This window comes from Triticum urartu, chromosome 1 (assembly GCF_003073215.2).
Source record: "Triticum urartu cultivar G1812 chromosome 1, Tu2.1, whole genome shotgun sequence".
Lineage (NCBI taxonomy): Eukaryota > Viridiplantae > Streptophyta > Magnoliopsida > Poales > Poaceae > Triticum > Triticum urartu.
In genome coordinates, this window is record NC_053022.1 from 73165554 (window position 1) to 73185257 (window position 19704).

The 19704-nt window shown below is 45.5% G+C and overlaps 1 protein-coding gene across 2 annotated transcripts; it reads left to right on the forward strand.

Annotated features, from left to right (window-relative positions):
- Window positions 1-16559: 16559 nt before the first annotated feature.
- Window positions 16560-19688, forward strand: LOC125509312 (50S ribosomal protein L19, chloroplastic-like). Of its 2 annotated transcripts, XM_048674359.1 has the most exons (6): window positions 16561-16711; window positions 16908-17081; window positions 17160-17354; window positions 17472-17558; window positions 17630-17763; window positions 19336-19688. In XM_048674359.1, the coding sequence occupies exons 2-6, from the start codon at window positions 16923-16925 to the stop codon at window positions 19436-19438; spliced, it is 678 nt and encodes a 225-aa protein (XP_048530316.1). In that variant the 5' UTR covers window positions 16561-16711; window positions 16908-16922; the 3' UTR covers window positions 19439-19688. The 2 variants fall into 2 exon arrangements, with proteins under 2 accessions (XP_048530253.1, XP_048530316.1); XM_048674296.1 differs by having other exon boundaries at window positions 16560-16711; window positions 16908-17354.
- The last annotated feature ends 16 nt before the right edge of the window (window positions 19689-19704 follow it).

Consider the following 19704-nt stretch of genomic DNA (forward strand, 5'->3'; position numbering starts at 1 on the left):
ATCTATTTAGGATGTTAATGGGCTTATTTATACACTTTTATATTATTTTTTGGACTAACCTACTAACCCAAGGCCCAGTGCAAATTGTTGTTTTTTTGCCTATTTCAGTGTTTCACAAAAGAGGAATATCAAACGGAATGAAACCTTCGCGAGAGTTATTTTTGGAACAAACGTAATCCAAGGGACTTGGAGTGGACGTAAAGAAAGAAACAAGGGAGCCACGAGGCACCCCCACCCTCGTGGGCCGCTTGCAGCTCCATCGACCTACTTCTTCCTCCTATATATATCCATATACCCCAAAAACATCCAGGAGCACCATGAAACCCTATTTCCACTGTCGCAACCTTCTGTACCCAAGAGATCCCATCTTGGGGCCTTTTCCGGAGCTCCGCCGGAGGGGGAATCAATCACGGAGGGCTTCTACATCAACACCATAGCCTCTTCGATGATGTGTGAGTAGTTTACCTCAGACCTTCGGGTCCATAGTTATTATCTAGATGGCTTATTATCTCTCTTTGGATCTCAATACAAAGTTCTCCTCGATCTTCTTGCAGATCTATTCGATGTAACTCTTTTTGCGGTGTGTTTGTCGAGATCCGATGAATTGTGGGTTTATGATCAAGATTATCTATGAACAATATTTGGTTCTTCTCTGAATTCTTATATGTATGATTTAATTATCTTTGCAAGTCTCTTCGAATTATCAGTTTGATTTGGCCTACTAGATTGATCTTTTTTCAATGGGAGAAGTGCTTAGCTTTGGGTTCAATCTTGCGGTGTCCTTTCTCAGTGACAGCAGGGGCAGCAAGGCACGTATTGTATTGTATTGTATTGTATTGTATTGTATTGTATTGTATTGTATTGTTGCCATCGAGGATAAAAAGATGGGGTTTATATCATATTGCTTGATTTTATCTCTCTACATCATGTCATATTGCTTAATGCATTACTCTATTCTTATGAACTTAATACTCTAGATGCATGCTGGATAACGGTCGATATGTCGAGTAATAGTAGTAGATGCAGAATCGTTTCGGTCTACTTGTCGTGGACGTGATGCCTATATACATGATCATGCCTAGATATTCTCATAATTATGCACTTTTCTATCAATTGCTCGACAGTAATTTGTTCACCAACTGTAATACTTATGCTATCTTGAGAGAAGCCACTAGTGAAACCTATGGCCCCCGGGTCTATCTTTTATCATATAAGTTTCCAATCTATTTTATTTCACAATCTTTACTTTCAATCTATATCATAAAAATACCAAAAATATTTATCTTATTATTATTATCTCTATCAGATCTCACTCTCATAAGTGACCATGAAGGGATTGACAACCCCTTTATCGTGTTGGTTGCGAGGTTCTTATTTGTTTGTGTAGGTACGAGGGACTTGCGTGTAGTCTCCTACTGGATTGATACCTTGGTTCTCAAAAACTGAGGGAAATACTTACGCTACTTTATTGCATCACCCTTTCCTCTTCAAGGGAAAACCAACACAGTGCTCAAGAGGTAGCATTCTACAACTACAAAATGGAGGAGAATAGTTCTGTTAGTGAACACATACTTAGAATGTCTGGGTACCACATCACTTGACTCAGCTAGGAGTTAATCTTCCTGATGATAGTGTCATTGACAGAGTTCTTCAATCACTGCCACCAAGCTATAAAGGCTTCGTGATGAACTATAATATGCAGGGGATGGAAAAGACAATTCCCGAGCTCTTCGCGATGCTAAAGGCTGCGGAGGTAGAAATCAAGAAGGAGCATCAAGTGTTGATGGTGAACAAGACCACAAGTTTCAAGAAAAAGGGCAAAGGGAAGAAGGGAACTTCAAGAAGAAGAACAAGCCAGTTGTTGCTCAAGGGAAGAAGCCCAAATCTGGACCTAAGCCTAAAACTGAGTGATTCTACTACAAAGGGACTGGTCACTGGAAGCGGAACTGCCCCAAGTATTTGGCGGATAAAAGGGATGGCAAAGTGAAAGGTATATTTGATATGCATATTATTGATGTGTACCTTACTAATGCTCGTAGTAGCACCTGGGTATTTGATACTGGTTCTGTTGCTCATATTTGCAACTCGAAACACGGGCTACGGATTAAACGAAGATTGGCTAAGGATGAGGTGACGATGCGCGTGGGAAATGGTTCCAAAGTCGATGTGATCGCTGTCGGCATGCTACCTCTACATCTACCGTCGGGATTAGTTTTAGACCTAAATAATTGTTATTTGGTGCCAGCATTAAGCATGAACATTATATCTGGATCTTGTTTAATGCGAGACGGTTATTCATTTAAATCAGAGAATAATGGTTGTTCTATTTATATGAGTAATATCTTTTATGGTCATGCACCCTTGATGAGTGGTCTATTTTTTGTTGAATCTCAATTGTAGTGATACACATATTCATAATATTGAAGCCAAAAGATGCAAAGTTAATAATGATAGTGCAACTTATTTGTGGCACTGCCGTTTAGGTCATATTGGTGTAAAACGCATGAGGAAACTCCATGCTGATGGGCTTTTAGAATCACTTGATGCTTGCGAACCATGCCTCATGGGCAAGATGACTAAGACTCCGTTCTCCGGAACAATGGAGCGAGCAATTGACTTATTGGAAATAATACATACTAATGTATGCGGTCCGATGAGTGTTGAGGCTCGCGGCGGGTATTGTTATTTTCTAACCTTCACAGATGATTTGAGCAGATATGGGTATATCTACTTAATGAAACATAAGTCTGAAACATTTGAAAAGTTCAAAGAATTTCAGAGTGAAGTGGGAAATCATCGTAACAAGAAAATGAAGTTTCTATGGTCTGATCGTGGAGGTGAATATTTGAGTTATGAGTTTGGTCCCGAAACATTTCCGATGTACGAATACCTTCATCCAATATATCAATCTTTACCTCTCGACCATTTTGAGACTCCTCGTCATGTACGTGATCTCATCCGAGACTCCGAACAAACTTCGGTCACCAAAACACACAACTCATAATACAAATCGCCATCGAACGTTAAGCGTGCGGACCTTACGGGTTCGAGAACTATGTAGACATGACCGAGACATATCTCCGGTCAATAAACAATAGCGGAACCTAGATACTCATGTTGGCTCCTACATATATATTCTACGAAGATCTTTATCGGTCAAACCACATAAGAACATACGTTATTCCCTTTGTCATTGGTATGTTACTTGCCCGAGATTCGATTGTTGGTATCATCATACATAGTTCGATCTCGTTTACCGGGAAGTCTGTTTACTCGTTCTGTAATGCATCATCCTGCAACTAACTCATTAGTCACATTGCTTGCAAGGCTTATAGTGATGTGCATTACCGAGAGGGCCCAGAGATACCTCTCCGATACACGGAGTGACAAATCCTAATCTTGATATATGCCAACTCAACAAACACCTTCGGAGACACCTGTAGAGCATCTTTATAATTGCCCAATTACGTTGTGATGTTTGATAGCACACAAGGTGTTCCTCCGGTATTCGGGAGATGCATAATCTCATAGTCAGAGGAATATGTATAAGTCATGAAGAAAGCAATAGCAATAAAACTAGACGATCATAATGTTAAGCTAACGGATGGGTCTTGTCCATCATGTCATTCTCTAATGATGTGATCTCATTCATCAAATGACAACACATGTCTATGGTTAGGAAACTTAACCATCTTTGATTAACGAGCTAGCCAAGTAGAGGCATACTAGGGACACTCTGTTTGTATATGTATTCACACATGTACTAAGTTTCCGGTTAATACAATTCTAGCATGAATAATAAACATTTATCATGATATAAGGAAATATAAATAACAACTTTATTATTGCCTCTAGGGCATATTTCCTTCATTCAACACAGATTTTATTAAACAATGTTGGGATATCATTGCTCCAGACTTCTACAAGTTAATAGAAGACTTTTATAACGACACATTAAATCTGCAGAGCATCAACTCCTCTTTTATTACACTTCTGCCAAAAAAGAGGCACATGTGCATGCTAATGATTTCAGACCAATATCTTTGCTGAATTGCTCCATCAAAATCATCACTAAACTGCTGGCAAATAGACTACAGACTGTCATACTCAAACTTGTGCATCAAAATCAATATGGGTTTCTAAAGAAGAGGTCAATTCAAGATTGTTTAGCACGGTCATATGAATTCATTCATCAATGTGATCAATCAGGTCAGGAATTGATTATTATCAAGATGGACTTTGAGAAAGAGTTTGACATGATTGGGCATACAACAATCAGGAATCTGCTCCTTGCTAGAGGATTTGGGCCTAGATGGATTATGTGGATGGATATGATTTTCTCTTATGGGCTATCCTAAGTGCTTCTTAATGGAGTCCCTGGAAAATAGTTTCTTTGTAAAAGAGGGGTCAGGCAAGATGATCCTCTCCCCTATTTTGTTTGTCCTAGCTGCAGATCTACTCCAAACAATTTTGAATGAAGCTATGAAGAATGGTCTTATTTCTGCCCCTCTGAATAATCATAGTGACCAGGATTTTCCAATAATCCAGTATGCTGATGATACTGTCCTAGTCATGTAAGCCAATGCTGCACAAATTCATCAGCTCAAGAACCTGTTCATGTACTTCAGTACTTACACTGGACTGAGAGTCAACTATTATAAATATGTGATTGTTCCCATTAATACTGCCAATGACAAAACGTCGGAGTTAGCCTAATTATGGGATGCAAGGTTGGATCCCTTCATTTCACTTATTTGGGGCTACCCCTATGCCTCTCCAAACAAAAGATTGAACATTTCATGCCCATTATGAAGAAAATTGAAAGAAGGCTTGTTGGTTGTTCCTCTCTACTGTCATATGGAGATAAATTAGTGCTGATTAAATCTGTGTTTTATAGCTTACCCATTTTTCATGTGTACCCCATCACTGCCAGCTGGTGTTATAGAATAGATCAAAAAGTATCTCAAGCACTTCTTCTGGAGGAAATATGGGATGGAAGATAGAGGCACTACTCTAATTGCATGGGACAAAGTATGTCAGCCAAAAGACAAAGGTGGACTTGGAGTCCTGGATATTGCCAGTCATAACAAATGCTTGCTTATGAAGCATATTCACAAGTTTCTCAATCAACAGGACATTCCATGGGTCAAGTTAATCTGGGATTCTTATTATCCAGACATAATGCTTACCACAGCATCACAAGGATCTTTTTGGTGGAAAAGTATTCTCAGGTTGATCCCTGAATTCAGGCAGATAGCTATTCCTAAGTTGGGCTCTGGGACCACTGTTAGATTCTAGATTGATAATTGGAACCAGGGCATACTCAAAGACAAATTCCCAGAACTGTTCTCTTTCAGCAGGCAGGAGCAAATTCCAGTCCAGAAACTTGGAGACTTGGATGATATATCTAAACATTTCTTTACACCACTCTCCATTCAAGCTCATCAACAGTTCCAAGAGGTAACTGCTCTTATGCAAACTACTCAACTGAATAACTCACTGGATAGATGGTGCTACCCATGGAATACACACGGTGATGGATATTCTTCTATCAAAATGTACAAGCACCTTCAGAAAAAGAGTCAGCCTCACCAATCTTCAAGAATATATGGAAAAGTGTTGCAATGCTCAGATACAAGATCTTTGTGTGGTTGATTCTGCATGACAGGGTAAATGTTAGAAATCTTCTTTTCAGAAAGAATTTCCATCTGCCAACTATAACTGCGAAATCTGCAACTATTCTTGTGAGGAAACCAGTCTACATCTCTTTTGGGACTGCCCTTTTGCGCTGACATGCTGGGATTCAATTGTGCCCAACAAGGAGAGGGGCACTACTGCTTTTGATGAGATAACCTTTCTTCTAACTCACCTCCCCAAGCAATTTGCAATGATCATAATCACCATGGGCTGCTGGCATATTTGGATGCAGAGGAACACCAAAATTTTCAAAGCTCAAACTCCATCTCTGCAAGCTTGGAGAAGTTTACTCACAAATGACCTGAAGATGATAGTTGTGAGGACCAAAGAAAAACACATAGAGGCTTTCAACGGCTTGGTTACAGATAACCTAGCTTAATTCTTCATGGATATACCTATAGCTGGTATTGGTTAGATGGCTCTTTTGTTTATTTTCTTTTTTGATGTACATAACTTTGCTTTATTTTGAATGAAAATTACCGTAGAACTATTGTTTTACGGTCTTCAGTTAAAAGAAAAGACACATCTACACATAATGCTAGTACGCCTAACACAGAAATGAACAGGAACCCTCTCTATCTCTGGACTACACCGGATTCCTCAGTCCTGCTGTCGGATGGCAAATTAGCATGTTTTTTCTTTCAAGAAGTACGCCGATGATGTAGTACCATATATTTTTAAGATTGGATTAATTTGGATTGCAAATAGATGGATAGGTGCTTAAGTGCTCTAATCAAGTGTCAAGGAAAAAAGAACCATGAGTAGATCGCTACAAAGGTGGTTGTATTACTATATCATACAAAATGAAACCCCATATCTGATTTCCTACTAACAAGCCTGTGTTAAATATGTGTCATGGGTTAATTTACTGTTAGTTTTTTTCAAGAATACGCAGATTGCGTACCATAGCTTTATAGAAGAAAAGAGAATTACAAATACAAGACGACTACAACACGTTGCGAACAACGAGCGTAGCGAGAACTCCACTCCACCCACAACCAAAAGAACTAAAATGCAAAAGCGCTTGTCCAAAACAGAAAACACCTAGCTGTGTCTCGACCAACGCCGGTCATAGAAACAACAACTCCCATCGAGCCCCCCTTGTGGACGCACCATCCACCCAATATGCCTAAAGGAGGTGGCAGGTGTATGGCAGGACACGATCATACCCGAGAAAGGCACCGTCTTGGAGTCACAAGCATCGGCCGTACATTGTGCCATGGAAGATCAATCATGGACAGCGACGAACACCAGAGGAGCGCGGCGAAGGATCTCCAAACTGTGTCTCCAGACACGATGCTCCCAACAGAGGGACGGCGTCGACGACGCCGCCATCGTGCCGATTCTTTGAATCAAGGCTTTCACCCGGAGACCACGACCAATGCCAAGCGAGGGAGGAAGATGGTTGCATGCCTCTGCGACGCCTCCAAGGAGGGGAAAGACACCCGCAGGTGCCATCACCACCGGCCAGGCAAAAATCAGGCAAGATTTTCATCTGTATCGCCACCCATCTCCACACCTCCAAGGATTAGGGCAGCAGCATCCTTGTAGCCTCACACCGCCGCCACAACACCTCGTCGTCGTAGCCCGCACATCCATGGACCACCAACATCGCACACATCAACGAGGAACGCGGCCTGAACCTCCACCATCAACCCCGGCCAACATCCACCCGACACCTGGGCAAGGACCAGGCACGCCGTAGTGGTCGTCACCCTCTCCAGAGGATATCCATGCCACAGCCCCATCCCCACGGCCCCGCCCAAAACTCGAGCAAGTCACATATCTGACCCACCACTCTGCCATCCACTCCGTCGCCAGCGCCACCGGAGGACACCGTCGCATGCCCCAACGTAGAGGAAGCCGGCCGCCCGCTGCTCTCCAGCACCTCCTTCCTGGCAGAGCCTCACAATGACGCGCCTCTACGGTTGAAAACTTGCGTTGCCACCTCCAGGTTGCGCGGACGCGCCACCCAGCTCCACCGCCGCTGCTGCCTCCCCTTCCGAGCCCGCCACACCTCCAGGAACCACGCCTCGCGCCGGCGGAGCCCGCCATAGCCTCGCGCCGTCGACCGCCCACCAGCAGCACCTACTAGGAAACGGCCGACCTCCGCGCGAAGGGAGCCCGTTTAGGGAGTGCCGCCAGCACCCGCCGCCTTTGACGGTCGAGCGCAGCCGCCACCGCCGATGCCGACGGCAGCAGTGGCCGGAGAGGGGAGATCTGGGAGCCTCTGCGCCTAGGGTTTGGGTCCTCCAGAGCCGCTCATGCAAGCGACCGAGGAGGAGAGGGGAAAGTCCATTTACTGCTATTTATTGTTAGTTTTAAGTCATACCGTTTGCAGAAAGGGTACGGGTCTGAGTTGGACAGTTTTTTTGTGAGTTAAAAGAGCTTTATTTCTTACTTAATCAGGCATACAATCACAATATAACATGTTCACATTAGGAAAACATGAGTGTAAGTAAGCCATAAACATCTCCTCCTAACACTTGTCGCATGTTTCACACTTGGACACTTGTAGATAGGGTAGAACAACATTTCCCTAAAATTTCTAACAATGTTATTTTAATAATAAAATAAGACATAGTTTGAGGATTTTTATTTTAAAATATAATTTATTATGGGTGCTATATTTTAGTGTATTTAATTTTCTAACAAACATGGAAAAAAGTACATTAAGATGGAACATTTTCTACTGAAGCTGGATCATTTTTTCCTTGTAAAGCTAGAACATTTTTTTGAATCATCAGTAACTTTATTCATCAAATAATGGCCATATTGTTTACAATTTTTGGAAGAATAAAGTCCAGGGGAAAAGAGTCCCAATATTCTGAAGCTCTAGTACTAAAGCAATGTTTTGCCAAGCAATCAGCGACAAGGTTGGCTTCCCTATTGTAGAATATGTGAATTGCACGATGTATTGCTCTTCATGCATAGGAACGTATATATGATGTACAAAGGTGGGCCACGGATCTCAACTATACAAGGAACTAGGAGGCAGGCCCAATACACAATATGCACATAACACATATACTCAACACCCCCCGCAGTCGAAGCGGCACCGCGGCTGACGCAAAGACTGGACCGGAACTCCTCAAATGACGTCGTAGGCAAGCTCTTGGTCATGCTATCGGCAAATTGTTGGGAAGTAGGGACGTGCAAAACACGAATATGGCCAAGGGCCACCTATTCCCGAACAAAATGAATATCCACCTCAATATGCTTGGTCCGTCAATGATGCACCGGGTTAGCGGAGAGGTAGACCGCCGAGACGTTGTTGCAGTAGACCACCATGGCACGGTCAATAGGGCAAGAGAGCTCCTGAAGCAGCTGGCGAAGCCACGAACACTCGGCGACGGCATTGGCCACCACACGATACTCAGCCTCAGCACTGGAACGAGAGACCATAGGCTGCCGCTTGGACGACCACGAGATGAGTGAGGGTCCAAGATAGACACAATAGCCTGAAGTGGAGCGACGAGTGTCAGGGCAGCCCGCCAAGTCTGCATCGGAGTAGGCGGCGAGGGCGGTGTCGGCGGAGGCGTGAAGCGTGACGCCAAGATCTGTAGTGCCATAGATAGAGCGGAGAATCCGCTTGACGGCAGCCCGGTGAACGTCTCAAGGAGCATGCATATGAAGACACACCTGCTGCACGGCATACTGTATCTCCGGTCGAGTCAGAGTGAGGTACTGGAGAGCACCAACGATAGACCGATAGAAAGCAGCATCCGAAGCAGGAGAACCATCTGTGGAAGAAAGCTTGGCCTTCATATCAACAGGCCTAGCGGCGGGCTTGCAATAAGCATGCCGACGCACTCGAGGAGCTCGTGAGCGTACTTCCGCTGATGAAGGAAGAAGCCATCCGGACAGCGCACCACCTCGACACCGAGGAAGTAGTGCAAAGGACCCATGTCCTTGATGGCGAACTCAGCGTGAAGACGAGCCATGAGCTGACTGAGGAGACCAGCCGTACATGCCGTCAGGATGATGTCGTCGACATAGAGCAGCAAGTAGGCCGTGTCAGAGCCCTGATGATAGACGAAGAGCGAGGCGTCCGAGCGGGTAGAGCGGAACCCAAGCTGGTGGAGAAACGCCGCGATGCGCTGGTACCAAGCGCGCGAAGCCTGCTTGAGTCCGTATAAGGACCGCGAAAGCAGGCACACGTGGTCGGGAAGCGCCGGGTCAACAAACCCGATGGGCTGCTGGCAGAAGACCTGCTCCTCGAGGTGACCATGGAGGAAGGCGTTGGAGACGTCCATCTGGTGCACCGGCCAAGCACGGGAGACCGCAAGGTGGAGAACCGTGCGTATCGTGTCGGGCTTGACGACCGGAGCGAAGGTGTCGGTGAAGTCGATGCCAGCACGCTGTCGGAAGCCACGAACGACCCAGCGCGCTTTGTAGCGATCAAGGGTACCTATCAGGACGGAGCTTGTTTAAAGGACCCACTTCCCGGTAATCACGTTGGCGGTGTGGCGGCGGCGCCCCGTGCGCATAGCCGGTCCCCCCATAGCGTCGCTGGGAGAGTGCACGAAGAGTGGATCGACGGCAGGACGGCAATGGCCGGACGGCTCAGAAGGTGGACACCGCATGGCGTAGTCAGGGTTACCTGAGGCGTTAGCGCGAGCTCAGCCAAAAACCGCCCGTTATGGCGCGGGTTGACCGGGGACGCGGCCACAGGCGCTGGGGCGCCCGCGGGCGCGGCGCGAGGGGGCCCGCGGGCGCCAACGTCGCGGGGCACCGGGGGGGCGCGGCAACGGGGGCGCGGGGGGCCGGGGCTGCGAGGGCGCCCGGGGGCCGCGGGCGCCAACGTCGGGGCATCGGGGCGCCAGCCGCGGCTGTAGGAGGCGCCGCGATGCGGGGCGCGCCTCAAAGCCAGGGGCGGGACAAGAGAGGCGCACGAGCGCCCTGGGAGAGGCGTCGAGGAGCCCGCGTCACTGGTGGCGGGAGGAACAGCCGGGGGTACCTGATGAAACGGAAACACATACTCATCAAAGTAAACGTGCCGGGAAGTGAACACACGGTGGGAGACGGGATCGTAGCACCGATATCCCTTGGAGTTGGAGGGGTAGCCGATGAAGGATGCAAGCGACAGATTAAGGTGCAAGCTTGTGAGAAGCAGTGTCGGCAGTGCTGGGATAGTAAAGGCACCCAAAAATACGTAAGTCTTCATAAGATGGGGGCGTACCAAAGAGAAGATGGTGAGGTGCGTAGCGGCAGGGTCTAATGTTAAGAAGAAGTGATGCGGTGGCGAGTGCGTCCGGCCAGAAACGAGGCGGCACGTTGGCATGAAACAGGAGCGTGCGAACGCAATCATTCAGAGTGCGAAGGACGTGTTCGGCTCGACCGTTCTGCCGTGAAGTGTACGGACATGTGAGGCGGAAAACTGTGCTGTGATGCGACAAAAAAGATACGGAAAGCGAGGTTGTCGAACTCTTTTCCATTGTCCGTCTAAAGCGCAAGGATGGGACGCCCAAACTGCGTGCGGACATATGAGTAAAAGACCGTCAAGGTAGAGAGTGCATCCGACTTTCTGCGCAAAGGAAAAGTCCACACATAATGAGAATAATCATCAAGAATGACCAGATAATATAAATAGCCCGAGTTACTGGGAACCGGAGAAGTCCACACATAACTATGAATCAACTGAAAAGAAAAAGAAGCAATGGTGGTGGAATTATTAAACGGCAGGCGAACATGTTTGCCGACTCGACAAGCATGACAAGTGTGATCCTCGATCTTATTGCAACTGAAACTGAAACTCCTAAGAATATGACGAAGTGTGACGGAATTGGGATGACCCAAGCGAGCGTGCCAGAGATCGACGCCAGCGGAGAGAGCAACCGGTGCGGTGGTGGTGGATGAAGCCGAGTGCACTGGATAGAGCTCGTCGGGGTTGTCACATCGGTGAAGTACCATCCTGGTTCGAGCGTCTTTGACACAAAAACCAAGCTCGTCAAATTCAACGGTAACAGGATTTTCACGAGTGAAACAACGAACGGAAATGAGATTCTTAATAAGATGAGGTGATACAAGTATGTTAGACAAAGATAATGGAGTAGAAGTAGAAGGAAAAGAAGTGTGCCCAACATGTGTGATAGGAAGTGTGGAACCGTCGCCGACAATGATGCGGCGGTCGGTAGAGACAGGAGTGAAGGAGGCAAGGTTACCAGGATGAGCAAACATGTGAGCCGTAGCACTGGTGTCCATGTACCAACCATCACCTCCAGTGTAGTTGTTCAGCGTAGGAGCGGCATGCAACCCGGTGAGGAACACCGGGTCCCAGGGCGCCAGCGGCAGGGCCAGCAAGGGGGACGGAGACGCCATGGGGAAGCCGTAGCCGCCGCTCAACGGCTGTGGTGGGTACGCTCCATACAGCCCCGACTGCAACTACGGTGCCGGATAGGCCGGATGGCTTGCCGGGAAAACCTACAGGCCCACTGTCAGATGCTGCAGGTGCTGGGCACCGTCTGGCTGCTGCCCAGCGGGCGAGTGTTGGCCCGCTGACGACCCCCACCAATACCCGGGAGACCCGTACGCGGGTGGAGCACCGTACGTGAATGCGGGCGGAGTCCCGTATGCCCCGTATGTAGGATTCCCGTACATGGAAACAGGCACGTCGTAGGTGGCGGCAGGGCCGCGCCATAGGCCGCCGGCGGCGGGACGACAGAGGCGGCGGTAGACGGGCCTGGTGACGCCATTGCTGGTCCAACGACGGTGATCGGCGCAGTTGGGCGGCAGCAGCAGGAGGTTTCGGTGACGCGGGTGGCAGCGGCTGGCGAGGCAGTTGGGCGGTCGGCTGCAGGCGATACTAGCCACGTACTAGCAAATAGTGGTCAAACAGTAGCTTCACGTGAAAGTAGTACTGTTTGAAGTAGTACTCGATGATTGGATTTGCCTTCACGTGGAGTTGCAGCCGCGTGAACGCAACGACTCGGCGGATTTGATGTATGCAGGACGAGCGACTGGGCGGGCGAGCGCGTGCGGCTGGCGATCGAATCAGGCGAGACTGGCCGTGCTGGATAGCGCACGCGGCAGAGGAGTTGGGCAGGGCGTGTAGCGCTGCTGGGTTGCGCGCGGCTGAGAGGAGCAGTGGCCGGCGTGGGCGGCGGTGGCAAGGCTTCGGCGGCGGCGCAGGGGAGGTGCGTGGTGGCAGCGGCAGAAGCGGAAGGCTAGGGTTAGAATTTAAAAACTGATACCATGTAGAATATGTAAATTGCACGATATATTGCTTTTCGTAGGGATGGAGCCAGAATTTGCACATGAGGGGGGCGAAGGTCACACAAAAGATTTTTCTTTTCCAAACACACAAGTAACCGTATGTCGCTTTGTATTAGAATTTTATTTGAATGATAAAGCACAATACATCTAACACAATATATCTAAACAATACCACTGAGATAAAAGAAATAGCAACAATATTCTGGTCAATATGAAAAAGGTTCATATGATTAGATTATAACTACATGCTCATTGAACAATGAGATAGTCTCATCCCGATGACATTTTGTTGCTATTTATTTTCGAGTATAGCAATAATGTCTAAGTAAGTCGTCTCGTATGAACCAAAAAACGCATCTAATATGTAAATTAATAAAGTGACGTACAAATCCAAGTGAAGCAGTATTGATTAGTTTGCGCCGTGTGGTAAACTAGTTAATTAGACAGAATCAAGAAGCACTAGTTAATTAGACAACAACTGTGAAATCCATTAGAAAATAACTACCCTGGATGTGGTACCTGATTGCTTGAGGAATAAATAAGCTCATCGATGGGTGCCCCATAGCATGGACGTCGGCGTCTCCTCATCCCGGCAGGATCTACTCAGGCAAAGGCAAGGCCAACGGGCTTGGATAGATGGCGCCGCGACGGCTGGTGACGAGCATAGCAGGGAGCGGCGCACAAGCAGAATCGGTGATCGATCTGAACAGCTTGCGCTAGGTCACAATTCACCATCGCCTAATAATATGGGCTCTGTTGTGGGCTTCGGTACGTACAGGCTACGGACGTTTTTGGGCCTTAATGTACTTTTTTTACAGGAGTAATTAAGTACCATTGGCCATTAGCGGAGCCAAATCCTATTCGGCGCCTTTTGCGCCCGATACTGTTCATTCTACTAACGGGCGCACACCCCTCGTCACGTCTGGGCCGGCCCATTTTTCTGTTTCTAAGAAGCAAAAACAGGGCAAGATCTGGGATTTGAACCCGCGACGAGCTGGCCAGTGTAAGTCGGGACAACCACCAGACCACTTCTCATGTTGTGATTGCGTATATGTTTTGCCTTCTTTTCTTCTTCTTCCTTTCTTTTTTTTTCTTTTTTCTGTTCTTTTATTCTTTATTTTTCTAATCCGAGAAACTTTCTTTCTTCATGATTTTTTTCTGCAAAATTGATGAACGTTTTTCAATTTTTGATGAACTTTTTCAAATTCAATGAGTTGGCTTTGTCAAATTCGGTGAACTGTTTTCCAAATTCGATGAACTTTTTCAAATTTTGATGATTTTTTTTGAAATTCCATGAACTTTTTTCCAATTTCGATGAACTTTTTTCAAATTCAATGAACTTTTTTTCAAATTCAGTGAACTATTTTTCATTTTTGATGATTTTTTTTCAAATTTTGATGAACTTTTTTCAAATTCCATGAACTTTTATTGAAATTTGATGAACTTTTTTCAAAATCAATGAAGTTTTTGCAAATTTGATGAACATTTTTTCAAATTCGATGAACTTTTTTCAAAATCAATGAACTTTTTTCAAAGTCGATGAATGTTTTTTCAAAATCGATGAACTTTTTCAAAATTTATGAACTTTCTTGAAAATCGATGAACCTTTTCCAATTTCAATGAACTTTTTGAATTTGTCAATGTTTTTTGAATACATGAACTTTTTTTTAATTCGTGATGTTTTTTAAAATCTGTGGACATTCGAAATTTGTTCAGATTTCTTTTCAAAAGAAATTCCATTTTTCTCAAGAGCGCGGCTAAAATATACTCCCTCCGTTCCTAAATACTTGTCTTTCTAGGCATTTCAACAAGTGACTACATACTGAGAAAAATGAGTGAATCTATACTTTCAAATATGTCTACATATATATGTAGTAGTCATTTAAAATGTCTAGGAAGACAAATATTTAGGAACGGAGGGAGTAGTTGTTAGACTTTTCGCGTTGCAATCTTTTCGGAATGGTTGTATTGGTCTAGTGGTTATTCAACCATGCATAGGAGCTTAATGGTGTGGGTTCGAATCCTCACGGGAGCATCGTTTGCGTTTGTTTTTTCCTGACGAATACATTTTTGCACTGCCCCTTCTGTTCATGGGCCGGCCCATTCGCGAGCTACAGTGCATGCCAGTTGCGCCAACCGACCCATACAGTAGTATTAGGCTGATCGATTCATTGGGGCCGATCGATGAGGGGGGTCTAGCCCCTGCTCCACCCCCCCCCCCTCCGCCTCTGGCTCTTCGTGCATAGACATGTATATATGATGTATAAAGTGGGTCACAGGCCTCAACTATATAAGAAACTAGAAGGTAGACCCAATACACAATATGCACATAGCACATATACTCAACACCTACAACATCGAACACAACTAACAGTTGAAAACTCCATCGCCAAGATTGTTGCTTCAACTATAATTGCAGCATCACCTCCCATGTAGGTATCTGGGTTCGAATCCTCACGGGAGCATCGTTTGCGTTTGTTTTTTCCTGACGAATACATTTTTGCACTGCCCCTTTTGTTCATGGGCCGGCCCATTCGCGAGCTACAGTGCGCGCCAGTTGCGCCAACCGACCCATACAGTAGTATTAGGCTGATCGATTCATTGGGGCCGATCGATGAGGGGGGTCTAGCCCCTGCTCCCCCCCTCCGTCTCTGGCTCTTCGTGCATAGGCATGTATATATGATGTACAAAGTGGGTCACGGGCCTCAACTATATAAGAAACTAGAAGGTAGACCCAATACACAATATGCACATAGCACATATACTCAACACCTACAACATCGAACACAACTAACAGTTGAAAACTCCATCGCCAAGATTGTTGCTTCAACTATAATTGCAGCATCACCTCCCATGTAGGTATCTAGGTCTGCAGCCGCCTCAAGAGCATTCATGCTGTCTGATTCAATAGCAATTTTGGTGCATCCTATATTAGCAGCAAGGATCAGCCTATACCTGATTGCATTAATTTCTGCTGAATCTGCCGAAGGGACATAAGCCAAAACCCAGCTTGCCGCTGCAACGAAATTCCCCTGGTCATCTCTTGCAATGGCTCCACAAGCCCCGGCCAATGTATCAGCATGAAAAGACGTGTCCACGTTGATTTTCACAATACCTGAGTCAGGTTTCCTCCATATCCGGTCTATCTTTCGGCTTGGCTGGTTTGGTGAATTTGCTCATACAAAATTTGTAGTCAGTACCCTAATCGACAAGGCCGTTCTGTCACGGGTCTGTATGGTTTCCCCTTTCACCGCTTGTCTCCGCTGCCACCAGATGTACCACATGGTCACTAGTATAAGCTAGAACAATTTTTACATGAAGCTCGAACATTTTTCTCATGATGAGGCTGGAGATGCATTTAATACCTTCCTATTTTATGAAACAAATCACATATATTTCCTGATGCTTTTATTTAAGCTGCTACGTTTATCTTTTCTTTCGAACATGGGATCCAGTATTGCTTTATTGGGAGGATTGTTTTATACTGTAATATTTATGTTTAATTACCGTGTTACCTAATAAAACATGCATCCACTACAATTTTTCTTGAAGAAATAAATACAATAAACTAATAATCATAAAGATTGCAGGGAAAAGAAAGAACGGAAAATAGAGAAACGGGCCAATTCCTGCCCCCGAGCTGGGTCGCTGTTTCCCGCTGGGCCTGGGCCGGCTCGTCGCCTGACGTAAGTCTCTGTTCTTTCACCAGCCCTCCGTTCCCCTCTCTCTCCCTCTCTTTCCTGGCGGCGCCGCCCTCTTCGTCTTGCCCCTTCGCCGGCGACGAGCATCCAACCACCTGGTACGCCCTTCCCTTCCCTTTCATCTTTCCATAACCGAGCACCCGGAACCCTGATGCAGATATTTGTATCCGGATCTGACACAGTTACCAGCACAGCAGCATTGTAGAGTACCCACTAACTTCGATTTCTTGCAAAAATTATGACCCATGTCCTATACTGGATCCGCCCCTGGTTTACTCCGCAATTTCTTCGCAGCGTGCGGGCCTCAGGATGCAATCTTTGCTCCGGAATGTCTGCCGAGCCGGAAGCCGCGGGGCTGCGGCGAGGCTCCTGGAGTTTGCTGCTCCTGTAGCCACTCAGCCGGGGGCTACGCCGCCATCCTCGGCCATCAAACACCTCAGCACTTACGGGTTCACTCCTCCAACTGGGGTAGGATTCTTGTCCTCTTTTGTGTCTTCTTCGAATTTGTCCAGGTCATGTCATATGGATCAATTTCTTTGCGTGCAGAATCGGTTCATTTCATGTCATGGTGTGACTGCTTCCTCTGGTTTCTGCGCGGAGGTTCTCATGCCGAGGGGTTTGTCGACGGTGGGAAGTGCTGAGGTTGCCTCGGACGAGGACGATTCCAGCTCCCCTGCGGTTGAGCACCCCCCACGCATCAAGTTCAAGAGGCCCGACAAGACTGCCAGGCACATTATGAATGTAAACTTTGTGTTACTTGCAGGAACTACTAGTCTACTAAGTATATAACATCCAGTAGCCGCAATGTTACCGCAAAAGCATAAAACTGCTTGTTATATTCTTTGTCTGGGTTTGCAGATCTTGAACAAAGAGGCGGTTGATAAGGTCCGTTCGGAGAGGGAGATCCCTGATGTGCAGCCTGGATGCATCATTCAGATGAGATTGGTATAGCATTTCACATTCCTGCTTTAGCGCTCTCCAGATACATTTCTGGCACTGATCCTGTGAATAAACAGCAAGTTCCTGAGAACAAACGGCGAGAGTCTACATTGAAAGGGATTGTGATAGCAAGGCGCAATGCTGGGATAAATACAACCTTCAGATTGCGTAGATTAGTAGCTGGTGTGGGAGTTGAGTCCGTCTTTCCACTGTAAGTCAAACCAAACATGTGCTCTTCTACTCCATTGTTTTTTGAAATATTTATACTGCTTTGTCTTGGAACATATCATGCTGAGATTGAAGTACCTCTTGGTTCTGTTATATCCTTTATTCAAATCTGGCAACAATTCAACAACCACTAAACGTCATGTTCTTAGTGGGCTACTTCTCCCTGTCCGTTAGGATATCAGACAGGGAGTTCTTGTCCCTTGTTTGTGAGTAACCTTACAATATCCTTTCTCTCAAAAAGAAAATACCTAACAATATCCCCGGATAAATTAAGGCCAGTGAAACAGTAGCTGTGTAATTCCTGTGTGAGAAATCTAGTTGGATGTTTGCAGAACTGAGAAGACTGCTCACTGCTCAGGTAGTAAAGTTTTTGTCATGCTGGTATTGCTGATGTTGGGGGAGAGGCCCAAGGGCTAACTTGTGGGAGGACTCTCCCCTATTTGCTACTCCCTCCGTTCACAAATATAAGATGTTCTGGATATTTCAATATGGACTACATACAAACTGAAATGAGCGAATAAACACACTAAAACGTGTCTATATATATCCGATTCAGAAAAAAGATAGAACATCTTATATTGTGAACGGAGGGAGTAGTTGTTTTCCTCACTCTTTCCCATCTCCTGCATTTGCTAGTTTTATCTTGTCACACTCCCATCCCCTGTCTCCTGTTTAGGCTAGATAACCAACAGCCGACTTCCTTATGTTCCTCTAGTTTCTCATTTGCTGATGAGAACAATCAAACTAGATTCATCTGGTCCTTCCATTTGTTGTAAATCCATGCATACTATATTCTGGTCCATGCTATGGTACATACTTAGGTAATGACCCTGAAATAAGTTAATGATGAGATGGCACAGCTAGTTTCTGGTACCAAGTAGGCACATATGATCCCTTTGGCTATTTTGTGGAATGATTGACATGACTGCTTGTGCCCTTTTAGCTTCCTGTTCGAAGTGGAGGTTGTAGTTCCATAAACACGTCATCCGGTTATGTTCAAATCCCAATTGTTCTGACCTTGTGGCCTTTTCTTTGTTTGTTCTGCATTTTCTGTGGAAACAAATACATTCAAAGAATGCTACAAGTAGCAGTTTATATGTTTTTTTTTCTTTTGATTCTCAGGATCTTTGTGCTCTGTTCTGCAGTTATATGTATGTATTCAACTTTTAATATTTAGACCTAGCATAACTAGAATTAAACTTGAAAGATATCGACATATGATTACATATAACCCCTGCATCTTTGCCAGCATATATGATACTACCTCCGATCCACTATTATAATATTTTCCAACTTTTTTCTGATTTGGGTGTATATAGACTCATTTTAGTGTGTTTGTTCACTCATTTCTGTCCATATGTAGTCCATATTGAAATATCCAAAGCATCTTATATTTCTGGACAGAGGGAGTACTAGCTAGATTGATTTGAGCTTCCCATTATTTATGATTTTTTAAGTTTATTGTTGTTTGAATGGCCACATGTCTTTCTCCTAATTAGCTATCAAGTATTTGCTTGGATTATATTTCTGATGCGACTTTCTCTTTTCCATTCAGTTACTCACCAAACATCAAAGAAATGAAGATCTTGGACAGGAAGAAAGTCAGGAGAGCTAAGCTGTATTACCTGAGAGACAGGATGAATGCACTTAGAAAATGAGGCTTTCGGCTAGGATTTTCCCCCTGTTGGATCAACCAGCATGGTTTCTGACGGAGCGACGGTTGCAGTCTGAGAATCGCACCTATTTGGTCTCATCTTTGTAAAGCCATAGTTTGTACTTCTCATAGTGGGGATGAGGTCTCTTGCTTGCCATTATTTACCTAGTACGTATTTGCCTTTATCATAACAAAGCTGGAATATTTGACGCATCAAAGTGAAACTATTATTATAACATGCTTCCTGCCATCGAGATTACCGTTCTCATG